Source organism: Hylobates moloch, unplaced genomic scaffold (genome assembly GCF_009828535.3).
Source record: "Hylobates moloch isolate HMO894 unplaced genomic scaffold, HMol_V3 SCAFFOLD_17, whole genome shotgun sequence".
In the NCBI taxonomy this organism is placed as follows: domain Eukaryota; kingdom Metazoa; phylum Chordata; class Mammalia; order Primates; family Hylobatidae; genus Hylobates; species Hylobates moloch.
The window spans coordinates 29474626-29496060 of NW_026652292.1; the positions used below are offsets into that span (position 1 = coordinate 29474626).

At 39.2% G+C, this 21435-nt stretch overlaps 1 protein-coding gene across 2 annotated transcripts; it reads left to right on the top strand.

The window, feature by feature from the left end:
• Positions 1-2420: 2420 nt before the first annotated feature.
• Positions 2421-18247, top strand: SUB1 (SUB1 regulator of transcription). 2 transcript variants are annotated; one of them, XM_032136105.2, is made up of 6 exons: positions 2455-2523; positions 3290-3388; positions 5389-5461; positions 8426-8548; positions 15875-15983; positions 17922-18247. In XM_032136105.2, exons 3-6 carry the CDS (start codon positions 5390-5392, stop codon positions 17999-18001), a joined length of 384 nt encoding a protein of 127 aa, XP_031991996.1. In that variant the 5' UTR covers positions 2455-2523; positions 3290-3388; position 5389; the 3' UTR covers positions 18002-18247. The 2 variants fall into 2 exon arrangements, with proteins under 2 accessions (XP_031991995.1, XP_031991996.1); XM_032136104.2 differs by lacking the exon at positions 3290-3388 and having other exon boundaries at positions 2421-2523.
• The last annotated feature ends 3188 nt before the right edge of the window (positions 18248-21435 follow it).

The following is a 21435-nucleotide window of genomic DNA, read 5'->3' on the forward strand; positions in this document are numbered from 1 at the left end:
AAGATGCCCTCTAGGAATTTGCCTATAAAAGGAGCTATTCCCTACCCCACAATGTACAAATGCATGTGAATTACACCTCCTTCCCATTCTATTATTTGAAAGCAACTGCTGTCCTATTTTTTTTTTTTTTTGAGATGGAGTTTCGCTCTTGTTTCCCAGGCTGGAGTGCAATGAGTGCGATCTAGGCTCAGTGCAGCCTCAGCTCACTGCAACCTCTGCCTCCTGGGTTCAAGCGATTCTCCTTGCCTCAGCCTCCTGAGTAGCTGACATTACAGGTGCCCGCCACCACGCCCTGCTAATTTTTTGTATTTTTAGTAGAGACGGGGTTTCATCAGATTTGCAGGCTGGTCTCGAACCCCTAACCTCAGGTGATCCGCCCGTCTCAGCCTCCCAAAGTGCTGGGATTACAGGCGTGAGCCACCATGCCTGGCCTCTATTTTGTTTAAAATAAAAAAATTTCCTTCCTCTTTCATCTATGTAAAAAATTATTTTTGTTTATTTTCTTGAGTTATATTTACCTTTTAAAAATGGGCAACGCTTAGGATCAAGGATTTTCGATTAGTTTTACAAAGTACCACACCCAGGAAAATTCAGCCAACAAATTTGCATGCAAAGTTTCAGGTCTCCCTACTTCTAAAAATGCATACCTCCTTAACAGCTCTCCACCTCCGACGCTTAGAGAACCGAAACCCAAACCTACAGCAGGCACACTGCCCAGTTCCCTCAGTGACACAGAAACTGAATGAAAACTTGTTAAAGCAGGAAGGGTTGCAGACGCAGGGGATACCATATTAGTTTAAGTGTACGTGGTTTACCTTGAATATTAAGCATTTCTTTAGGTAGGTGTGGAGCTGCGCAGTGTCCCATGACAGTGCATAATGTCAGTGTTTCTTTTCTTTTGAGACGGAGTTTCACTCTGTCATCCAGGCTGGAGTGCAGTAGTACAATTTCAGCTCACTGCAACCTCCACTTCCCAGGTTCATATGATTCTCCTGTCTTACCCTCCTGAGTAGCTGGGCACACGCCACCATGCCCGCCTAATTTTTGTAGTTTTAGTAGAGAGGGGATTTCACCATATTAGTCAGGCTGGTCTCGAACGCCTGACCTCAGGTGATCCACCCGCCTAGGCCTCCCAAAGTGCTGAGATTACAGGCGTGAGCCACTGCGCCTGACGTCAGTGTTTATTTTCATGACTTCTTTTATTTCATTATGATCGAGAGTTTCACAACAAACTAAGGAATTAATTTGTATTTTTGTCAGCATTTAATCCTTTAAAAGTCAAGTAATTCTAGAAAGGGACGTGTGGGGGATGCTTTCACATTTAGTGTTCAGACTTTGATTCCATCCGCTGTATTCTTTGCGTCTCAAACCCATTACACATTCCGCTCCCAGCTTTAATGTTTCCAGGGAATATATAACTTCTCCTATAAGGGTGGGATGGGTGGGAACCACAGGTCTAACTGCTCCATATGTAGATCCAAACACTCCTCCATTTCTGCAACCCACTGCCCTTCCTTTGCCTCTGTGGCATCTCCGATGTGCAATTCTGAGCTTCGACAGTATTCCATCCTCTACTTTGTAAAATCCCATACCATTCCTCCACCTGAGGCAGGAAAATAGGGTCTGGAGGCAGAGAACATAAGGCCAATTCACGCTTCAGCTATAACAGGAAATATCCTCTCCATAGGGCGTTAACTTTGGTTTCCTCGTCTATAAAATGGAGAGAACAGTCATTCCTGCTTTGGAACACGCTTGTTAGGATGAGTAATGTAAATTGCCTCATGCAGTGTCTGACACGTAGTGGGTGCTTGATAAATCTTTGTTAATAGATATGCCTTTATATTGATTCTTAGCTGTAGGAAGTATTCATTCAAATACATATTCAAATAATCTTTTAGCTATATTCCTGCTTGTATATGGATTCCTCTTGCCTTCTGTGAACTCCCTTACATCTCCAGGACTTCAATACAGGAATAAGGAGTACTCCAAAGATTTCTTGTACTTTCTGGAATTAAACGCTTGACTTTAGCTTCCTTGCTTTGGATTTGAGGAGGCAGAGGCATGGATTGAGGTGGATGAAGTGGGGTAGGAAGACCATTTCTGGGAAAGTGGGCCAGAGTATTGATCCTTTTCATTATGACCCCTTCGCTTCATTAGAACAAACATTTATTGAACAAGCGCAAAGCTTGGCGCTTGTCACTCATGTTTTATTAGCGTTTTCCTTTTTTTTTTTTTTAAGCTATCTCCTACAGGAAGGCTATTAGCTCTTTCATTCTCTGAAGGGTCAGATGTAATCTTCCAACATCTGACTTTCGCGTCACCCATTTGGGAAGAGACGCGGTCCCTTTAAGGCCCTGGAAAGGGTCTAAGTGTTGGTTTCGGTGGGGGAGGCCACGCCCCATCACGTGACCGCAGCCCCCAGCAAGGCGGGGCCGGCGTCTCCTGGCTGCCGTCACTTCCGGTTCTCTGTCAGTCGCGAGCGAACGAGCAAGAGGGTGTTCGACTGCTAGAGCTGAGCGAAGCGTGAGTGCGGGGGACCCCCCTATCCCTACTCCTCGGGGCCCCCACCCTCCCAGCCGGGCTGTGAGCTGCCTTCGGCCCTTCACTCCCTCGCCGGCAATGGCCGCGGGAAATGGCGGCTCTGCCTTACCTCCCCCTTCCCCTCGGCGTCCCCGGCTCCCTTCTCCGTTCCTGAGTCCACGCCTGACGCGCTGTGGGCCCTTCCGCGCTAGACTCCCGTCCCCAGGGAGCCGAGTCGAGGCGGCGGGCGCTGCGGCAGATTGAGGGCGGCCGGGGGGCGAGGAGCCGCGGGGAGAGGGTCGCAGCGTCCCCGGGACAATGCGGCGGCGGCCGGCCTAAGTGGGGCGCGTGCGGTTACCTACTCTTCCCCCGGCCCTCGCCCTGAGCGGGGTGCTCTGGAGACTGGGCGAGCGGATGCGGGCGGGAGGGGGCCGGGGGAAGAACGGCTGATGTGCGGGGGGAGGGAACGCTTCGAGAGAAGAAAATGGCGCTTGGTGCAAGTCCCGCCCCTTCCCACGCCGTCTTCTCCGCACTTCGCCGCCTCCCACGCCCCCTCCGACCAACCTGTCTCCCCTCGCTCGAGCGGCTGCTAGCCACGGGGTTCTAGCGGCTTGCTGGGGCCACGCGACCCCTTCCCTGGTCTTGTGCTTGTCACCTTCCTGTTATACTGAAGTCGTGTGCCCTTCAGTCCTGGTTCATTTTCACCTCGTTTTTTTCTGATCTTCGCCTCAATCAGCAGAGGCTGAAGATTTCGTTTCTCTTTTTACAGTTGCGTTTTGTATAAATTCTACAATAGCGGTTTCATATCAGTTACTTGAATTACAAGCTGCTTCTCCCCCCACCCCCACATTGGAACAGGCTCATTAAGGTAAAAATATATTTGTTAAAAGTTTAGAGGCTGGTTTTAGTTACCGTTACCTTTCTTCTCCAGTGGACTTCTTTGGGTTGAGTACCAGGTGGTTCTTTGAAAAATTCTTAGGCCCCCAGGCAGTTTTTAATAACAGACGGTAGTTATGATCGACAGTTTCAAAGTGAAAAATTATGTTCAATTTAATTACCTTTTTAAAAAATATCTTTTTGTCGTATTGATTAGCATAAAAAACTGAACTAAATTGATTTTAGAGATGAGGTTGCAAAATGGAGCAGAAACAGGAAAAACGGATAAAACGTGGTCATGGACGTTGCTTTTCCCTTCCGAATTTACCCTTGAAGACATTACCAATTAAAATCAGATTGAGCTTTTTGAATTTAATGGCTAGGATTGGGATGGCCCACTTCTTTTTCCTTGACCTGCTATCTTGGAACACATGCAACGTGAGTGCTAATGCAGGTTTCTTCTAGAGAGCTAGATTATTTATGATTTTTTTTTTGAGGAGGAATTTTAAGTTTTTTTCTTGTATTCAACAAATACAGTGTGTGTTGTGTTTATTAGGCCCTTTAAGGCATACAGAAATTAACCTATTTATGCCTAGTGTTCCATTATTGGAACGGTAAGCATGTGGGAGTTATTTTTATGCTACTGCTCAAGATCATCGCCAAGGTCTGGTTGCAAAAATTCAAAAAATTGCAACCTCCGGCATAAATGGGTTAATAGGACCTAATCTCTTCTGAGATGGAGAGAGCAAAAGATATTTTGATAATCAGCGTTTTATGATCTGGTGTTATAAGTGCCTTGAATAGAGGTATCCACATATCTTGGAATTCCTTGAAATTTGGGGCTTAGGCTTACTGATAGTTTGCTTTCTACAAACTTGCACTCAGGCACTCAGTAAACACCCAGTTGTAAGCAAGGCACTAAGTTATCTATGTCTCTGGGTGGACCTAGGAAGTTACCAGCATGGTAGGAATTTGCTTGGGAAGGTTTTGCACCTCACATAAATAGGTTTTGCACCTCACATAAACAGGTTCTTCAAATTTTAATTATGTTCCAGAGTAGAAAAATCTGTGTAAAATGTAATAAATTGCTGTGAATTGTGTAAGTTTTTTTTTTTTTTGAGATGGAGTCTTGCTTTGTTGCCCAGGCCGGAGTGCAATGGCGTGACCTCGTGTCACTGCAACCTCTGCCTCCCGTGTTCAAGCGATTCTCCTTCCTCAGTCTCCCGAATTGCTGGGACTACAGGTGTCCCACCGTGCCCTGCTAATTTTTGTATTTTTAGTGGAGATAGGGTTTCACCACGTTGGCCAGGCGGGTCTCGAACTCCTGAGCTCAAGTGATCCGCCTGCTTTGGCCTCCCAAAGTTTTGGGATTACAAGCGTGAGCCATCGTTCCTGGCCTGAATTGCGTATAATTTTGTGTACTCTTGAATTAGTACCTGTTGTTACTTTGGTGATATGGCCAAAAAGTCAAAATATGAATAAAATATTATGTAAAAATTAGATGTCACATTTGCATAGTACAGCTAGTTCCCTGTTGTGTAAATGTTGGGGTTAATTCCCCATAGTGAATAATTTTACGTTAGTTCCGATCTCATTGATGAGAAGTCTAAAGCAGTAATAGTAGATTACATTTCTTCTGGTTTTAACAGTAATTGTTGTCTGCTGCCTTCTTGCAGTTTACCCTACCCATAGTGTGTAATGCCACTAAAACGAAGTATAGAAAGATCCATTGGCTTGGAGAAAGGTTAGAGGTGTAGGAGTGTATGACATTTAATTCATTGTTCTTACTGGGTTCAGCACATTGCACCCTGCATGTTATTTGCAACTTAAAAGAGTATAGATTAAAACTTGTGCTCAGTGTAACAACTCAGTAGCACAAAAATGGTAGAATGAACCGTGGAACTTGTCCTTGATTTTTTTCTTTGGGGGAGAGCTAAGTTGAAAGTAGTAGAGTACCTTGTTAATTATTTATGTAATGTATTTTTCTTTCAGGATGCCTAAATCAAAGGAACTTGTTTCTTCTAGCTCTTCTGGCAGTGATTCTGACAGTGAGGTTGACAAAAAGGTGACTATTACTGTACCAACTCATTTTTGTGATATTCAACAATATTGTCCATATCCCATTCTGAAGGATAGTAAAAGGTGTATTAACATCTTAAAATGAGGATCTAGCTGGGCGTGGTGGCTCGTGCCTGTTATCCTAGTTCTTTGGGAGGCCGAGGTGGCAGGATTGCTTGAGGCCAAGAGTTCAAGACTAACCAGGCTAACATAGCAAGACCCTGTCTCTTTAAAAAAATAAATAAATTAAAAATAAAAAATGAGAATGTGGATGGGTATTTCTGGAGGTGTGGTTGGTCTCTGGACCACTTGACTAGAAGTGCCTAGGATGCTTTTTGCACATTCATACTCATAGGCCCTAAATCAGACTTAACAAGTCTTCTGTTGAGCACAATTAGGAACCCTAAAGTTGTAGAACCACTGCCTTGGATCCTAGGGGCATAGAATTCTAAGTAGGCCAAAGTCACTATTTGCCATTATTTAGAAATTTACCAGATTTTTTTTGTAACATGTTAATTTTTTTTTTTAAAGACAGGGTCTTACTCTCTTGCCCAGGCTGGAATGTGGTGGCACTGTCATGGCTCACTGCAGCTTCGACCTCCTGGTCTCAAGCAATCCTCCCACCTCTGCCTCCAGAGTAGCTGGGACTACAGGCATCATGCCTGGTTAATTAAAAAAAAAAAAAAATGTTTTTGTAGGGACCAGGTATTGCTGTGTTGCTAAGGCTGGTCTCAAACTCCTGGCCTCAGGCAGTTCTTCTGCCTCAGACTCCCAGAGTGCTGGGATTACAGGTGTGAGCCATCATGAGTGGCCATAAAATGTTAATTTTGAAAGTTCTCTCAGTTACTGGTGTTTATTCTGCACATAAGATTTTTTGAATTTTAGACTTGGTACATTTTTAAGTTTAGTCCCTTCCATTTAACTAAATCAGCACCCAGTAAAGCTAACTTGAAACCCATTTTGACAAGATAGGCTTTTTCTGCATTAGATGACAGCTGCACCGTAATTGGTGAACTAAATTGAGCATCTCAGTGGAGCATAACTGAGCATCTCACTCTGCGGTCAAGTCTTCCGTGCAGAATTGTCTTTTATCTCATAGAACTTTACATATCTGAATAGATATTTATATCCTAGAAATAGAATAAGTTGGTCGTGTTTTTCCTAATTAGTATATATCGTTTGTAAAGTAGTAAGTAATGACTAGCATTAGTAGACCTGTGGTTTCTAAAAGTTTATTCAAAAGAAGCAGGCTCCCTATCTTTTTTTTCCTCCGGAAGCTTAGTTAGCAATTTTAGCTAAAAGAAAAGGGGGGAACGTATGGAGATTGGAGAAGTTGCAACCTTAAAGTGTAAATATAGAATATAACAACACATGGAAGGGTAAAATAAGGCTTCAAAGACTATACTTGAGTAAATTTCTTAATTTTAAAATTTGCACCCTATATAGTATTTGAGTATGTTGATGTAACACATGTGTATTGAGCTTTTATTTGCCAGACATGCACTATTCCACAGGGAATACTTAGAGCCTGATTTATAGAATAACTACTTTCTGCATGTTGAGCTAACTTTTTGTTTGTCCCAAATAGTAATATTAATCTTGTAAACACTTAACCTTATATACCACGTTTATCATTTCACGTTTTACATGTATATAATATTTTTCCTAGCTTCATCTAATTTGGTAACATTCAACTAATTTAGTAACATTAAAATATTTATACTATTCCATCAAGAAGGAACATGACTGCCCTCTCCTGTTTGGGTTGGGAATTCTAGTGGTTTTTATGGGTTGTTAGCTCTTTTTGAGAATGCGACTTTCTAATAAGCTTTTAAAATAATGCTGTTTTTAAAACACTGTTGTGATTTTTGAAAGCTAGTCTAACACATAGCTGTCTATCTTCAATGATTTTTTTTTTTTTTTGTGATGGGGAAGTTCTTGAGTTGTTGGCTCTCAGTGCCCAGTGCAAAATAGCTCTCTAAAGATTTGCCTAATCGTAAATTCCTTTTTTTTTTTTATTTTTTTATTTTGAGATGAAGTTTTGCTTTTGTTGCCCAGGCTGGAGTGTAGTGGCGCGATCTTGGCTCACTGCAACCTTCGCGTCCCGGGTTCAAGCGATTCTCCTGTTTCAGCCTTCCGAGTAGCTGGGATTATAGGCGTGTGCCACCACGTCTGGCTAATTTTTTTTTTTTTTGAGATAGAGTATTGCTCTGCCGCCCAGGCTGGAGTGCAGTGGCACGATCTCGGCTCGCTGCAACCTCAGCCTCCTGGGTTCAAGCGGTTCTCTGCCTCAGCCTCCCTAGTAGCTGGGATTATAGGTGCCCACCACGCCTGGCTGACTTTTTTTGTATTTTTAGTAGCGATGGGGTTTCACCATTGTGGCCAGGCTGGTCTCGAACTCCTGACCTCAAGTGATCCTCCTGCCTCGGACTCCCAAAGTGCTGGGATTACAGGTGTGAGCCACCGCACGGCCCATAAATTCCTTAAGCCAGCATAAATTCCTTTTGGAATAGGCAGGACATAAATAAACATATCCTGGAAATGGAATAAGTTGGTTGTATTCTCTTTAATTAGTATATCTGCTTCGTAAAATAAGTAACTGACTAGCCTTAGACCTGTGGTTTCCAGGTTTATTCAGAAGCAGCAAGATCCCTCCATTTTTTTTTTCTACCAAAGAAATTGTATGTGGGACCGCAAACCACAAAATAACCGTTCCTGTGGTTAATACTACTCTAATGCCTGAAGTGTCTTTTGGGATCCTGAGAACAGAGTTTGAAAACATTACTAGACAGAAGGATTAGTTAGATTCATAGTTTTGTTGTTGAGTGAAACTTGCTTATGTATATATTTATGATATTTTGGATATAGCCTTTTGATTGTTTAGATCTTAAAAAGTAATGGGATCTTTTGACACTGGGGTATGTTTTATTCTTATGTGTGCAAATTTTAACCATACTCTTTTTTTTTCTAGTTAAAGAGGAAAAAGCAAGTTGCTCCAGAAAAACCTGTAAAGAAGCAAAAGACAGGTGAAACTTCGAGAGCTCTGTCATCTTCTAAACAGAGCAGCAGCAGCAGAGATGATAACATGTTTCAGGTAAAGTTGGCTATTTTTTTTTTGACATGGAGCCATGCTCTGTCACCCAGGCCGGAGTGCAGTGGCGCCATCTTGGCTCACTGCAACCTCAGCCTCCTGAGTTCAAGCAGTTCTCTGCCTCAGCCTCCCGAGTAGCTAGGATTACAGGCACCAGCCACCACGCCCCGCTAATTTTTGTATTTTCAGTAGAGATGGGGTTTCACCATCTTGGCCAGGCTGGTACTGAACTCCTGACCTTGTGATCCACCTGCCTCAGCCTCCAAAAGTGCTGGGATTACAGGTGTGAGCCACCGTGCCTTGCCAAAGTTGGCTGTTTCTTTAGATTCAGAGGAATTATTATCTGGCTTGATCTGAAGAATGTTAAAAGTACTATAATCTGATAATTGCATAATATATGTGTTACAATCCACTTAACTAGGGACATTTATTAAAATAGAACAAACTAGTAAAAGTGTTTTGTACAATGCTGGATTATTGTTAAAGTCTCTAAAGTCTAGTTTTGCTGTATTTAAACCAATGCAAATTTAAATGTTACAGAAATCCAAAAAATGAGATTGAGAACTGCACATTTTGAAAGCAACTTGGAGGAGGCAGGTCAAGTGTTGGGACAGTAAAATATGAATAGATTATTATGAGACAGGAAGCAGCAATGTGACATGCCTAATTTTGGCCTGATGAGCAACAGAAAAGGGCAATGGGTTGAATAGATAAAGTGAAGGAAGTTCATTAAAGGGACTTGATGAAATCCCCTGGAGAGGACTCATATAGCTTCTTGGGTTTCCTGTCTTGTTTTAGGGAGACTTGACACTGGCATCTATGTACAAGAAGGATTTGTGAGGAAGGGGTGTTGGGGATAAATGGATGAAGGTGAGATTGCTTAGGTAATTGTAGGCTTTAATCTGTATGTGAGGCGATAAGGGCTTAGATGGTTTTTCCTAAAGAAGAAATTATGCCGATTACAAGATACAGGTTAGGAGGAATGGACCAGAGGAATTAGGCAATCAGTGAAGATGTGGACTTGATTGTGGATGTGATAAAAAAAAAAAATGGAGTTGCTTCTGTAGCACCTGAAGGGCTTAGTTGGGAAATGTTCATGTGGGATTATCAGCATGGTTGACTAAAGCTGCCTACTGAAGTATTAAACAGGAAGAACAGGAAGCAGATGAGGGGATGTCTTGGGTTATATTCAGATAGAGAATGGAAGGAAAAGGAGGATGTAGGTTAAGAGAGAGGGTGAAGGAAAATTAGAAGAGTGCAGTAATGGGAGCAAGAAAAGGATGAGTGTTTCCAGGAGCCGTAAGTATTAGTTGAAACCAAAAAGTTGGGTGGAACGAGACTACAATTTTTTTTTTTTTTTTGAGACAGGGTCTCTGCTCTGTCACCCAGGCTGGAGTGCAGTGGTGTGATCTCTGCTCACTGCAACTTCCACTTCCTGGGCTCAAATGATCCTCCTGCCTCAGCCTCCTGAGTAGCTGGGACTACAGGCAACGCTCCATGACGCCTGGCTAATTTTCTTTTTTGTTGGTAGAAACAGTGTTTAGCTGTGTTGTCCAGGCTGATCTTGAACTCCTGAGCTCAAGTGATCCCCCCACCTTGGCTTCTCAAAGTGCTGGGATTACAGGCGTGAGCCACCGTGACTGGCCAAGACTGTAGACATTTATATGACTAGAAAGTAAGGCTAACACATGTATATTTTGACCTGTTGATAGCTTTGAAAGGTGGAGTGCCAAGATTAAGGTGAGAATGGGAAAATTTAAGTTTTTTTTCCTATTGCTTATTTTTGCCTTGTTATACTTCTAGGTAAAGAAGATAGACAAAGTGCAGATGAACTATTTAGTTCAGAACACACATTTTAGAGATTCTATTCTGTTAAAGAGGAGTTTTGTGAAAATTAGATCTAATTTTAGGAATTTTCTCACTAGAAAAATAGACCTTCGTTTCTTAAACCCTCATCTGGAAAGATTCCTAAGCCTCCTAAGGCTGACATTGCACCTTTTGAAAGCCTGCCTCTAGGAGGAACATAGGCCATCTTTTTTTTTTTTTGAGGCGGAATCTCGCTCTGTCACCAGGCTGGAGTGCAGTGGCACGAATCTCGGCTCACTGGAACCTCCGCCTCCTGGGTTCAAGAGATTCTCCTCCCTCAGTCTCCTGAGTAGCTGGGACTACAGGCGTGCGCCACCACCCCCAGCCAATTTTTGTATTTTTAGTAGAGACGGGATTTCACCTGGTTGGCCAGGATGGTTGGCCAGGATGGTCTCAATCTCTTGACCTCGCCATCTGCCTGCCTTGGCCTCCCAAAGTGCTGGGATTACAGGCGTGAGCCACCGTGCCTGGCCTAGGCCTTATTTTCAGAATGGCTTTCACGGATCTAGTGGTGTAGGCATTATAAGAGATAATATGATACTTAATTTCATTGCCATTACAGCTTGATGTACATCAAACATCAATACATAAGCAGTTCTCTAAATGTATTAAAGAGTTGTACCAAAGGAAAATCAATACACTTGTCTTTTAAAGTCTGAAATGATTGGGGCAGAATCGTGACTAGAGAGAAGATACTAGAGATGCTTGCTTCCTGGTTCCTTCAGCCCTGATTTTGAAGAACTTTCTTCCATAGGGACGTAACCTACCTGAGATGACATCTGTGATAATAAAGAGACTGGAGAATTATCTCATAATTACTTAGTACCTGTGTCTTGAAAGGTCAGAATAGTTGAGGCAGGAAACTTTAATCCATATTTTCCTTCAGAGTTAGGCACAAAGGGTCAGTAATACTGCTTTAGTTTATTTGATGATTTAAGGATACTTGATACTTTTAAATTATTTAATTTAAAATGATTATAACTGGTCATTTTAATCTGGGGCAGGAGTCCATAGAATTGTTTTTTAATTTGAGTTTCCTTTTTTGTGTTTGAAGGAATTATTCATAACCTTTATCACAGGGGTCCCTCCTGCACAGGAGGTGAGCGGTGTGTGAGTGAACATTGCAGCCTGAGCTCTGCCTCTTGTCAGATTAGCAGCGGCATTAGATTCTCATAGGAGTGCAAACCCTATGTGAACTGCGCATGCAAGGGATCTAGGTTGTGCGTTCCTTATTCCTTATGAGAATCTAATGCCTGATGGTGGGATAGTTTTCATCCTGAAACTGTCAGCTTTCCCCTTCCCTGCCTGCTGTGGAAAAATTGTCTTCCATGAAACTGGTTCCTGGTGCCAAAAAGGTTAGGAACCACTGCTTTATCAGATCTTCAAAGGGGACAGGGAATCAAATTCATAGAAGAACCACAGTTCTTTATGATGTGTATACTATTTTTTGCTGCTAATCTCCAGATTTTGTGGATGTAAAATATATTCTGTCATCTGATTTTATTTTTTTCCAATAAAATGTGATTTCAGTGGTCTTTATTTTTTTCTATCTTTATATCCCTATACTACTATCTCATCACTTGTTTAATTTTTGCTAATAAGAATTTGTCAGTTTTACTCTTTTTTTTCTCCCCAAGGGAGAGGCAACTGTTGGGCAGATTCCTTTTAAAAAAAATGTTTTTGAGGTATAGTTTATGTCCAATAAAACGCACACATTTAAAAGCATACCTTGATAGGCTGTGATAAATGTACACGCCTTTGTGGCCAGACCATTTGCATCACCCCAGAAAGTTCCTCTTGGCTTTACAGTCATTGCTGATGTCCTAGGTAATCACTGATCTTATTTCTACCAGTATAGATTTATGTTGCCTCTTCTAGAACTTTGTATAAACGGATACATGCAGTCTATTTTTTTTGTGTCTGGCTTTTGCTCAGTATAATGTGTTGAGATTAATTCTTGTTGCATATATCAGTAATTTGTTTCTTTTTATTGCTGAGTAGTAGTTTGTATGATAATACTACAACTTGTTAATCCATTCACCTTGGGTGGACATTGGGATTGTATCAAGCCTTGGGCTAATAGGAATGCAATTGCTGTGAATATTCTTGTACAAGTCATTTTGTGGACATTTTTGCCCCTTTGGGTAAATACCAGATACATTTGCCAAGTTATAGGGTAAGTGTGTAACTGTATAAGACACTGTCAAACCATTTTCCATAGTAGCTGTAGCATTTTACACAGCCATCAGTACTACTTATGAGATTCCAGTTGCTCCACATCCTCACTAGATATTGTCAGTCTTAAGTTTTTTTCTTTTTAGTTGCAGTGAATGTATAATGGTAGCTCATGGTGGTTTTACTTTACATTTCCCTCATGTACCTGTCTTAATTCACTGTACCTCTTTAGTGTGTTTATTGGTTATTTTTATGTCTTTTGTGAAGAGTATCTTTTGGCCACTTAAAAAAAATGCCAGGTCATTTGAATTGTAACACTTTATATATTTTGGATATAAGTCCTTTGTCAGATGTAAGTATAATTAATATTTTTTTTAGACTTCAGGGAAACTTTAGTTTTCAAAGCAATCTAGTTCAAAAATGAGTGGAGGTTAACAGAGAAGAAAGAATATGAAACCAGAGAGACAGAATCAGACAGGATAAGGGAGGACTGGCAGTTGGTCAGGGGCGTCTGTGACAGATCTTCTCTTTCTTGGAAATGAGGTCCTCACCGATTCTGGTCAGTTCATCATTTTCTTCACGTCCACAGTTCTCCTCCTTCCTCAGGCTCTCCTCGAAGGCCAAGACCCCTGTGGCTGCAACTTGAGTGAATATCTTCTTTAGGTTTCTGGTTTATCTTTTTATTTTCTGAAGCATCTTTTTAAAAAAGGCTATAGTGTGATTGTCTATTCTATCGATTTTTCTACTTTTTTGCTTAATGCTTATTTTCTGTCCAAGACATATTTTGCCTACCATGGCCACAAAAATTTTTGCCAGTGTTTTTTCCTAGAAGTTTTATAGTTTTAGTTTTCACATTTAGGTTTGTGATTCATGTAGAATTAATTTCTCTGTGTATGGTGTAAGATAGAGATTTAGATTCTTCCCCACCCCCAATGCAGATAGCCTGTTGTTTCAACACCATTTGTTGAAAAGAGTATTCTTATTCCTTTGAATTACCTTGGATTTTACCCCCTCTCTCCCCAAAAAAATCAGTGAATATATCCAATGCATGTGTATTTTTTGACTCCATTGTGTTCCATTGATCTCTTATGTCTGTCTTTACTCCAGTACTACATTGTCTTCCCTTACTATATTATAGTGAGTCTTGGAAAGTGCTAAGAGACACTTTGTTGAGGAAAGCCTGTTCTTTTCTCTGGAATTTGTAATTTGTGGTAAGCAGATATATAAGATTTTTGAAAAATAATTTTCTGTGAATATTTTTAAGTTCTTAATCTGACTGTGAGGTGCATTAAAAATGTTACCTGAAGTGAACACGAAAAGGAAAAACTTTGTTATTATTGACTGGAACTCTGGATTCGTATATTCAGAATGGTTGGTGAACCAGTGTAGCTAGTTGCATCTGTGGATTCCTATTGGTTGTAGTTTGTACTGCAAAATTTTGCTTCCTAATGATTTTTTTTTTTGGTGGTAAAAACCATAAAAGTATATTCACATTGTTGCGAAACAGATTGCCGAAACTGTTTCATCTTGCAAAACTGAACCTCTGTGGCCATTAAACAACAGTTCCCTTTCTCCCAGCCCTGGGTAAACCACCATTCTACTTTTTGTTCCTGTGAACTTGACATCATGTAAGTGGAATCGTAGAGTATTTCCCTTTTTCCTTTTTATGACTGGCTTATTTCATTGATGTAGTATGTGACAGGATTTCCTTTTTTAAAAGCTAATTGATATTCCATTGTGTGTCTATTCCACCCCCCTCCCCCATTTTGTTTATCAATTCATCTCTGGGTGGATATTTGTGGTGTTTCCACTTCTTGGCTCTTGTGAATAATGCTGCTATGAACATGGGTGTGCAGATGTCTCTTGGAGTCTGTGCTTTCAATTTTTTGGGATATATACCCAGAAGTAGGATTGCTGGATCATATGATAGTTTAAACAGTAATTTACTTTGGTTGCAGTTTTGATATTGAGAGTAGTACAGTTGATCCTCGAACAATGCAGGGTCAAAATGCAAGGCACCAACCCCTGTGCAGTTGAAAATCTGGTTATAACTTTTGACTTCGTCAAAACTGCTAAGTATAGCCTACTGTTGACGGTAGCCTTGACAGTAACATAAACAGTTAACATATATATTGTATGTTATATGTACTATATACTGTATTCTTACAATAAAGTAAGCTAGAGAAAAAATATTACTAAGAAAATCATAAGGGAGAAGAAATACATTTTACTGTACTGTATGGTGTTTATCGATAACATTAGTTTACGTTATCTGTTTATAAGATAATGTCATCTGTTAGAAATTGTGGGAAACCACAGCTGCAGATTTCAGTCCGTGGTACATATCAAGCAATTCAACTTTTATTTTTTTATTTTTATTTTTTTGCGTTTTAAAATTAAAGACAGGATCTTGCTGTGTTGCCCAGATTGGATTCAAGCTCCTGGGCTCAAGTGATCCTCCGGCCTCAGCCTCCTGAGTAGCTGGGATCATAGGCATGCACCACTGCTTCTGGCAGTTTTTTTCTTGTGATGTCATCCTTCTCTCTGCTTCTTGGGAGCACTTTCAACATCACTGGGGGCACTTTGTATAGGACTCATGGTGTTATTTAAAGTTTATGGTATTGCACTAATCATGATGAAAAATAATGTGAAAACCGTGAGAGATCACTTTTTACTGCAATAAGCAATTTGTTGGAGACATGCTCAGCAGAGATGATTAGCATCACATGGTGTTTTACACAAGGTGTTTTAAGCAGATATTTGTAACATTTGAGCACACTGAGATAGCAACAGGAAGTGGCTGTGAAGTTAACACTAGTACACTACTGCAGTTTATTTTATGCAGTTATGAATTAATACTCCATCTTTGTTTACATTTCTCTACTGCTTCCCGTGTGTATAAGTTTTGATACATTTTTAACTTCATATAATAGATTTGTATGTTTTATGATAGTAAATGATAAAATAACCTCACATCTAGGTATGTTTTATGCATTTATGACATACCTAACTTTTCTTTAATGTTTTTGTTATTTCTAGGCTATGCAGTTGTTCTGTGAGTTTTTTCAAATTGGCAAGTCTGCAAAAATTTTTCCAGTATATTTATTGAAAAAAAATGCATATAAGTGGGACCTGCACAGTTCAGAGCCGTGTTGTTCAAGGGTCAGCAGTAGTTGTTTTCATGATTAGATGTAGAATGAACATGCAGCAAGTTGTGAATATGAATACAATTGAAACAGATACCACTCTTGAAAGGAGCACCTCTTTTTATGTTTGTTTCTTTTGCAGATTGGGAAAATGAGGTACGTTAGTGTTCGAGATTTTAAAGGCAAAGTGCTAATTGATATTAGAGAATATTGGATGGATCCTGAAGGTGAAATGAAACCAGGAAGAAAAGGTGAGGTCTGATTACTTGAATTTTATTAACAGTGTTAGGACTAAACTACAACTTTTCTGAGTAGCTTACTTGAAATGTTGGCAGGACACATGGGGCAAGGAAGAGTCTTACTCAGTTGATTCTCTATCTTCTGTAGTTATTTTGGACATGATACTTAACATTTTTTTAATGAGATGTCTTAATACAGCTTTTGGGAATAAAACCCAGAAAAGTAACACCCCTAATATCACTTCAATTGGGTGCTAATTTACTTGAACAATTTTTAAAAAGGTTTACGGCAATTCTGAAGCAGATTAGGCACTATCTGGGAACTTGTAAAATCAGGAATGGAAAATCTTGGTTTACAATGCTTCCTTTTGATTCAGCTCCTAAAAGCTATTCTTTAGGGCATTATTCTTCAAGCGGATCTCTGCTTTCCTTCCATTTGTGCTTCATCCAGTCCCAAGCCTCTTAGCATTGTAGAAACATATTTTATATTAATTCACCAAACAGCCAGAGAAGGTGAGTCAACCTAAATTTGTATATTTGGATTGCTGCTCTAGGTTGACCCTCAGCTAAAGAAAAATGCTTCCTTATTTAGTTTTATTCTGCTTGCCTGTTAGTTTGAAAGGTACCACTTGTTTGCTTCATGCAGTTTTTTTTTTGTTGTTAAACTCAGCCTCTATATGTGTTTATACGCTTTCATATTTTCTTCAAGTCACTTCTGGATTGGTCATTCACTACCAGAGTGGCCGATGCCGTATTTCTTATTCTTTTTTTTCAATTTCATGGCCTTCCAGCAGTTTTCTGGGAATACTTTCTGCCAGTTCTTGTTTACGTCTCTGTTTATATGTGTCAGTATTGGAATGCTAGAACGTTAAAGTACAAAATATGGAAAATATAAAATTTCTGTTCATACTTTTACATCTTAAATAGGAAAGACATATCTCACATTTTTTAACCGTTTATATGTTGGGTGATACGCTAAGTTCATTATTCATTATACTTAATCATTTACAACAACTCTTTGGGGTGTAGATGCCATTTTACTGGTGAGGAAACTAAGGCTTACAAGGTGATGTAGTTCTTTTTTAAGGGTCATACACTTAGTGAAAGTGAGACTGGAATTTTAACCCTGACAGGGTGACCCTAGAGTGCAGTTACCCGGGTATACTCTCTCAGGAGTCCTGTATGAATCACGTCCTGGGAATTTTTCCAAAGTGAAATGAATGCTTCTGGAAGAACTCAGCACAATTGGCTTGAATTCCTGTGGAAATGTTGGGCAAATATTGGAACTAGCTGGAAATACAGTAATGGGGTATCACATGCCATATCTGGACCTGACCATTTTAGCCTGATAGTTGACAGGTATTAGTAAGATGTGTCTTCAAACCCTTACTTATTCTCATTGGTTACAATAGGTACTATGCAGGATGCGCTGTGGAAAGTAAGACTGGATATGAGATTGATAATGCTCAGTAAATTGTGATGATCTGTAATTAACAAATGTAAGAGATATGATTTTCAGTACTGTAGCATTGTGTCCAAGTGGCTTTTTTTTTTTTTTTTTTTTTTTTTAGATGGAGTCTTGCTCTGTTGCCCAGGCTGGAGTGCAGTGGCCTGATCTTGGCTCACTGCAACTTCCGCCTCCCAGGTTCAAGCAATTCTCCTGTCTCAGCCTCCTGAGTAGCTGGGATTACAGGTGCCCACCACCATGCCTGGCTAATTTTTGTATTTTTAGTAGAGATGAGGTTTCACCATGTTGGCCAGGCTGGTCTTGAACTCCTCACCTCAAGTGATCCACCCGCCTTGGCCTCCCAAAGTGCTGGGATTACAGGTGTGAGCCACTGCGCCCAGCTTAAAGTGGCAATTTTGATAAAACAGTATTCTAGTTGGAAGTATGAAAATCCTCAACGCTTAAATAGATTTTCACCTTTGAATTTTTAAACTTTGTTTTAGGTATTTCTTTAAATCCAGAACAATGGAGCCAGCTGAAGGAACAGATTTCTGACATTGATGATGCAGTAAGAAAACTGTAAAATTCGAGCCATATAAATAAAACCTGTACTGTTCTAGTTGTTTTAATCTGTCTTTTTACATTGGCTTTTGTTTTCTAAATGTTCTCCAAGCTATTGTATGTTTGGATTGCAGAAGAATTTGTAAGATGAATACTTTTTTTTAATGTGTGCATTATTAAAAATATTGAGTGAAGCTAATTGTCAACTTTATTAAGGATTGCCTTGTGTACCCGCCACCCTAGTGTAAAATAAAATCAAGTAATACAATCTTAACTGTTGTGGCCTTTTTTGATCATAAGAGTTGGTACTGTTTAAGGCCAAAAGTAACAGTTTTTATAGATCTTTTAGTTTCAACTCAGCTTTTACAATAAAAAGGATTTGTATTGCATTGAGTTTATAAACTTTTGGTTTGTGAACTTCATATTTGATCTTTTCTCTTCCAATCAAATGTCTAGGCTTGTTTGACTTCCACCCCAATGATTTTTCACTCTTTTTATTTTGTTTACTTCATTTTCCTTTAATAACTTAATCTCTTCATGTTCAGTTTTTACTTCACTCTTTATTCTTTTCTTTGGTTATGGTATGCTTATTTGGAAAGTCAGTGAAACTGTCAAAATGTTGTCTCAATAAGATACTTACATGAGAACTACAATCACCGAATCTACTGTATTCAGTATTAGCAGATCTAATTTGATAAACAACATGGCTTGTGTGAAAACTGAGCAGGTGTTTGTTTACCCATAGTGTTCTGTGTAGTTATTGCTTAGTCTGCAGAAAATAATGACTTAGATGAGATGTCTGACTTGCTTTCACTTATTAAACATGTTCACCATGGGATGATGTCTGTAACATCAGATATTGTTAAACTAGACTAGGATTTAATAAAAATTGTGAAAGCTTACTGGCCTAACATTTTATTTTATAATATTGAATATGAATTATATTTAGCCAGAGATGTCATTAAGCTTTACTGTTACAGTAGGTAATATGGTTAGTTTGTAGGGAAAAAGAGCATGCATATGAGCACATGCTTGTGTATTTTGGCCTTTGCCCCAATAAAACAGACCAATGGCATTCTAGACTTGATGATACAAAGTTTTAGCAGACACTAGTAAGTAGTTTGTATTTAACCATACTGATGAAGCAGACAGATTGAGGCACAGATTTTAGTGGCTTTGTGGCAATAAATAGGGCATGGTGTGCCTTAGGAAAATAATGTTTATAAAGGGAATTATAACTGAAATTAAAGGAGGCGGCAGTGAAGAGGAAATAATTCTCTTCTATCTAAATGATATACACATGATATTTTGAGATTTTTATAACAGCAGCAGAACACAATTCTAGGTAGAGTAGAAAAAGGAAAGGTTTAAAGACATATTAAAGATTCTTGTTGACAAATTATTTTTGGTAGCAAATCTCAAATGGTTACCTGCTATTAAGGGCTGCCATATTAGAGTTTTGCACTATTTTGCTACCAAGTTTGATTGGTACATCTAAAACATTTTGTAGTTGCTTGTCAAGGACTTAATTTGAAAATCATTTGCCAGGCCACATAGTTATCAATTTTTTTGTCTAGCTGCTATTCTGCTGTATTTCTAAAACATTTTTTAGATGACTTTTTAAAGTATATTTAGCAGTAACGTTAAGAGGTTCAAATTGGTAAATCTCTTGTAATTTAGCCTTCATCAAATAATAGGTACCAGTGTATTAAAAATACTTGTTTTTTTTTTGCAGCCCCTTGAACCAGAGTAGGTTCAGAGAAACTCCCAAAATTTGTACTTTAGACACATCATGCTTGATTGGTAACTTCCCTCCTTTTTTGGGGAACATGCTTGTGTCCTATTAATTGGATAGATTTTTAAATATTTCTTATTTTTGGCACACAGAAAGGGTAGTTGGAGTACAGAACTTTGATTTTTGGTGTAGATGCAGAGGGAATGATGGGTAAATTACCTAGGTTTATATGAATTTAGGGGGTGTATGCATTTTGAAACAATCTACTAACAGATGGTGCTGAAATCTATTACCTACATGTTTTCTAGTTGTTTAGCATTATGTTAATGAAGCCTCCATATAAGGAGTGTTTCTCTGGCACAGTTGGTAAGTTGACTGCTAACTTCATTTAAATGTGTTACTGGATATGCAGTATACTGAAGTTATTAATCAGTTTGTGTATAGGAAAAGAGAACTGGGTTAAAAGAAGCAAATTAACTTGTTCTGAAAAGAAGGTATAGATTAATTTTGTTTTCTGTTTAAGTTTTATCTCGTTGGTATAGATTTTTTTTCCTAGGCAGAAACCTTGGCATTTTTAGGCATAGATACCTTACCTTACAATGCCAAAATGAATTTAATTCCAGTACTCAGGTTTTTCCCTTTAACAGACTTTATGTGTATCAGGGCTTTCTAATGGGGTTTTCCTCTTTGTTTTTAAAATGTGAGCAGCATTTGACCTATTTCCAGTGCTCTTAGCATTTTACTTAAAGAACGACCACTACAAAAGAAAATCTTTGTAATTTGATTGTCTTTTGCTTTGCTTCATTAATGCCTAAGAACTTAAGAATACTCCTACCTCATTAGCTACTCAAGATGCTGTGACGATCAAATCTATTCTACATAATGTGTTTAGAAACAAAGACTTGGGCGAAAAATGTAATAAGTATATTCTGACTTGGCTATTGAGGGGAAAATTCAGTATTAAGTGTTCCTCACAGGAGATATGTTAGCAGAATACTATAAAAGTTTGAAATTTTTAAAAAGTACTTAAATTTAGGTATCTCTCCGGAAATTCTTTGCAGTTCATTTTTTATGGCAGTTAATCCAGTGAAACACTCAAAAGTTTTTTTTTTTTTTTTTTTTTAAAGTGGTGTTTTTCCAGATAAACTCTAGGGTGAATATTCACATAATCACAAATATGTAATTCTGTAATTGTGGAATGCCTGTATGCTTTGTTTTCGTACATCTTCCATGGAGATGTCTGAATATAATACTCCATCTGTGAATATTTTAAATGTTGAAATAAAAGTAAGAAATGTGCCCTTTGTGTTATCCCGGTTTCACAAACCTGAAGGTAAATGGGTAATTTGTCTGTTGAATGAGTTTTATTAATAGAATGCCTTTCTGTGTGAATGCTTTGGAATGTGGATTAGTCTTGGGTCGGTCCTTTCCATCTACCTGATCCAAATGGAAAAATGCAAACACTTAGGTGTACACAGCCTCTTTTTTTTCTTTCTCCCTATAAGTGCTTTGTAGTCTAATGATTCCTTCATATACTTGACTGGTGTCATGGACTCCTTTGAAGATTTCAAACCACATTTTCATTTATAAAGTCCCTATTTTGCCCTTGGTTAGTGTTTTTGTTCATATGTTGAGGCCCCATTTCAATTTCTGTTTAGGAATAGAAAGATCCATGGTATATTCACGTAACTGTAAATTTGCTTTTAGTAAAACATAATTCA

Bases quoted from the DNA above. Each gene is read 5' to 3' on its own strand.
- SUB1 (XM_032136104.2), top strand. From the start codon at position 5,390: ATGCCTAAATCAAAGGAACTTGTTTCTTCTAGCTCTTCTGGCAGTGAT. The intron at 8,549-15,874 runs GTAAAGTTGGCT...TTTCTTTTGCAG, and splicing joins GAGATGATAACATGTTTCAG to ATTGGGAAAATGAGGTACGT. The intron at 15,984-17,921 runs GTGAGGTCTGAT...ACTTTGTTTTAG, and splicing joins AATGAAACCAGGAAGAAAAG to GTATTTCTTTAAATCCAGAA.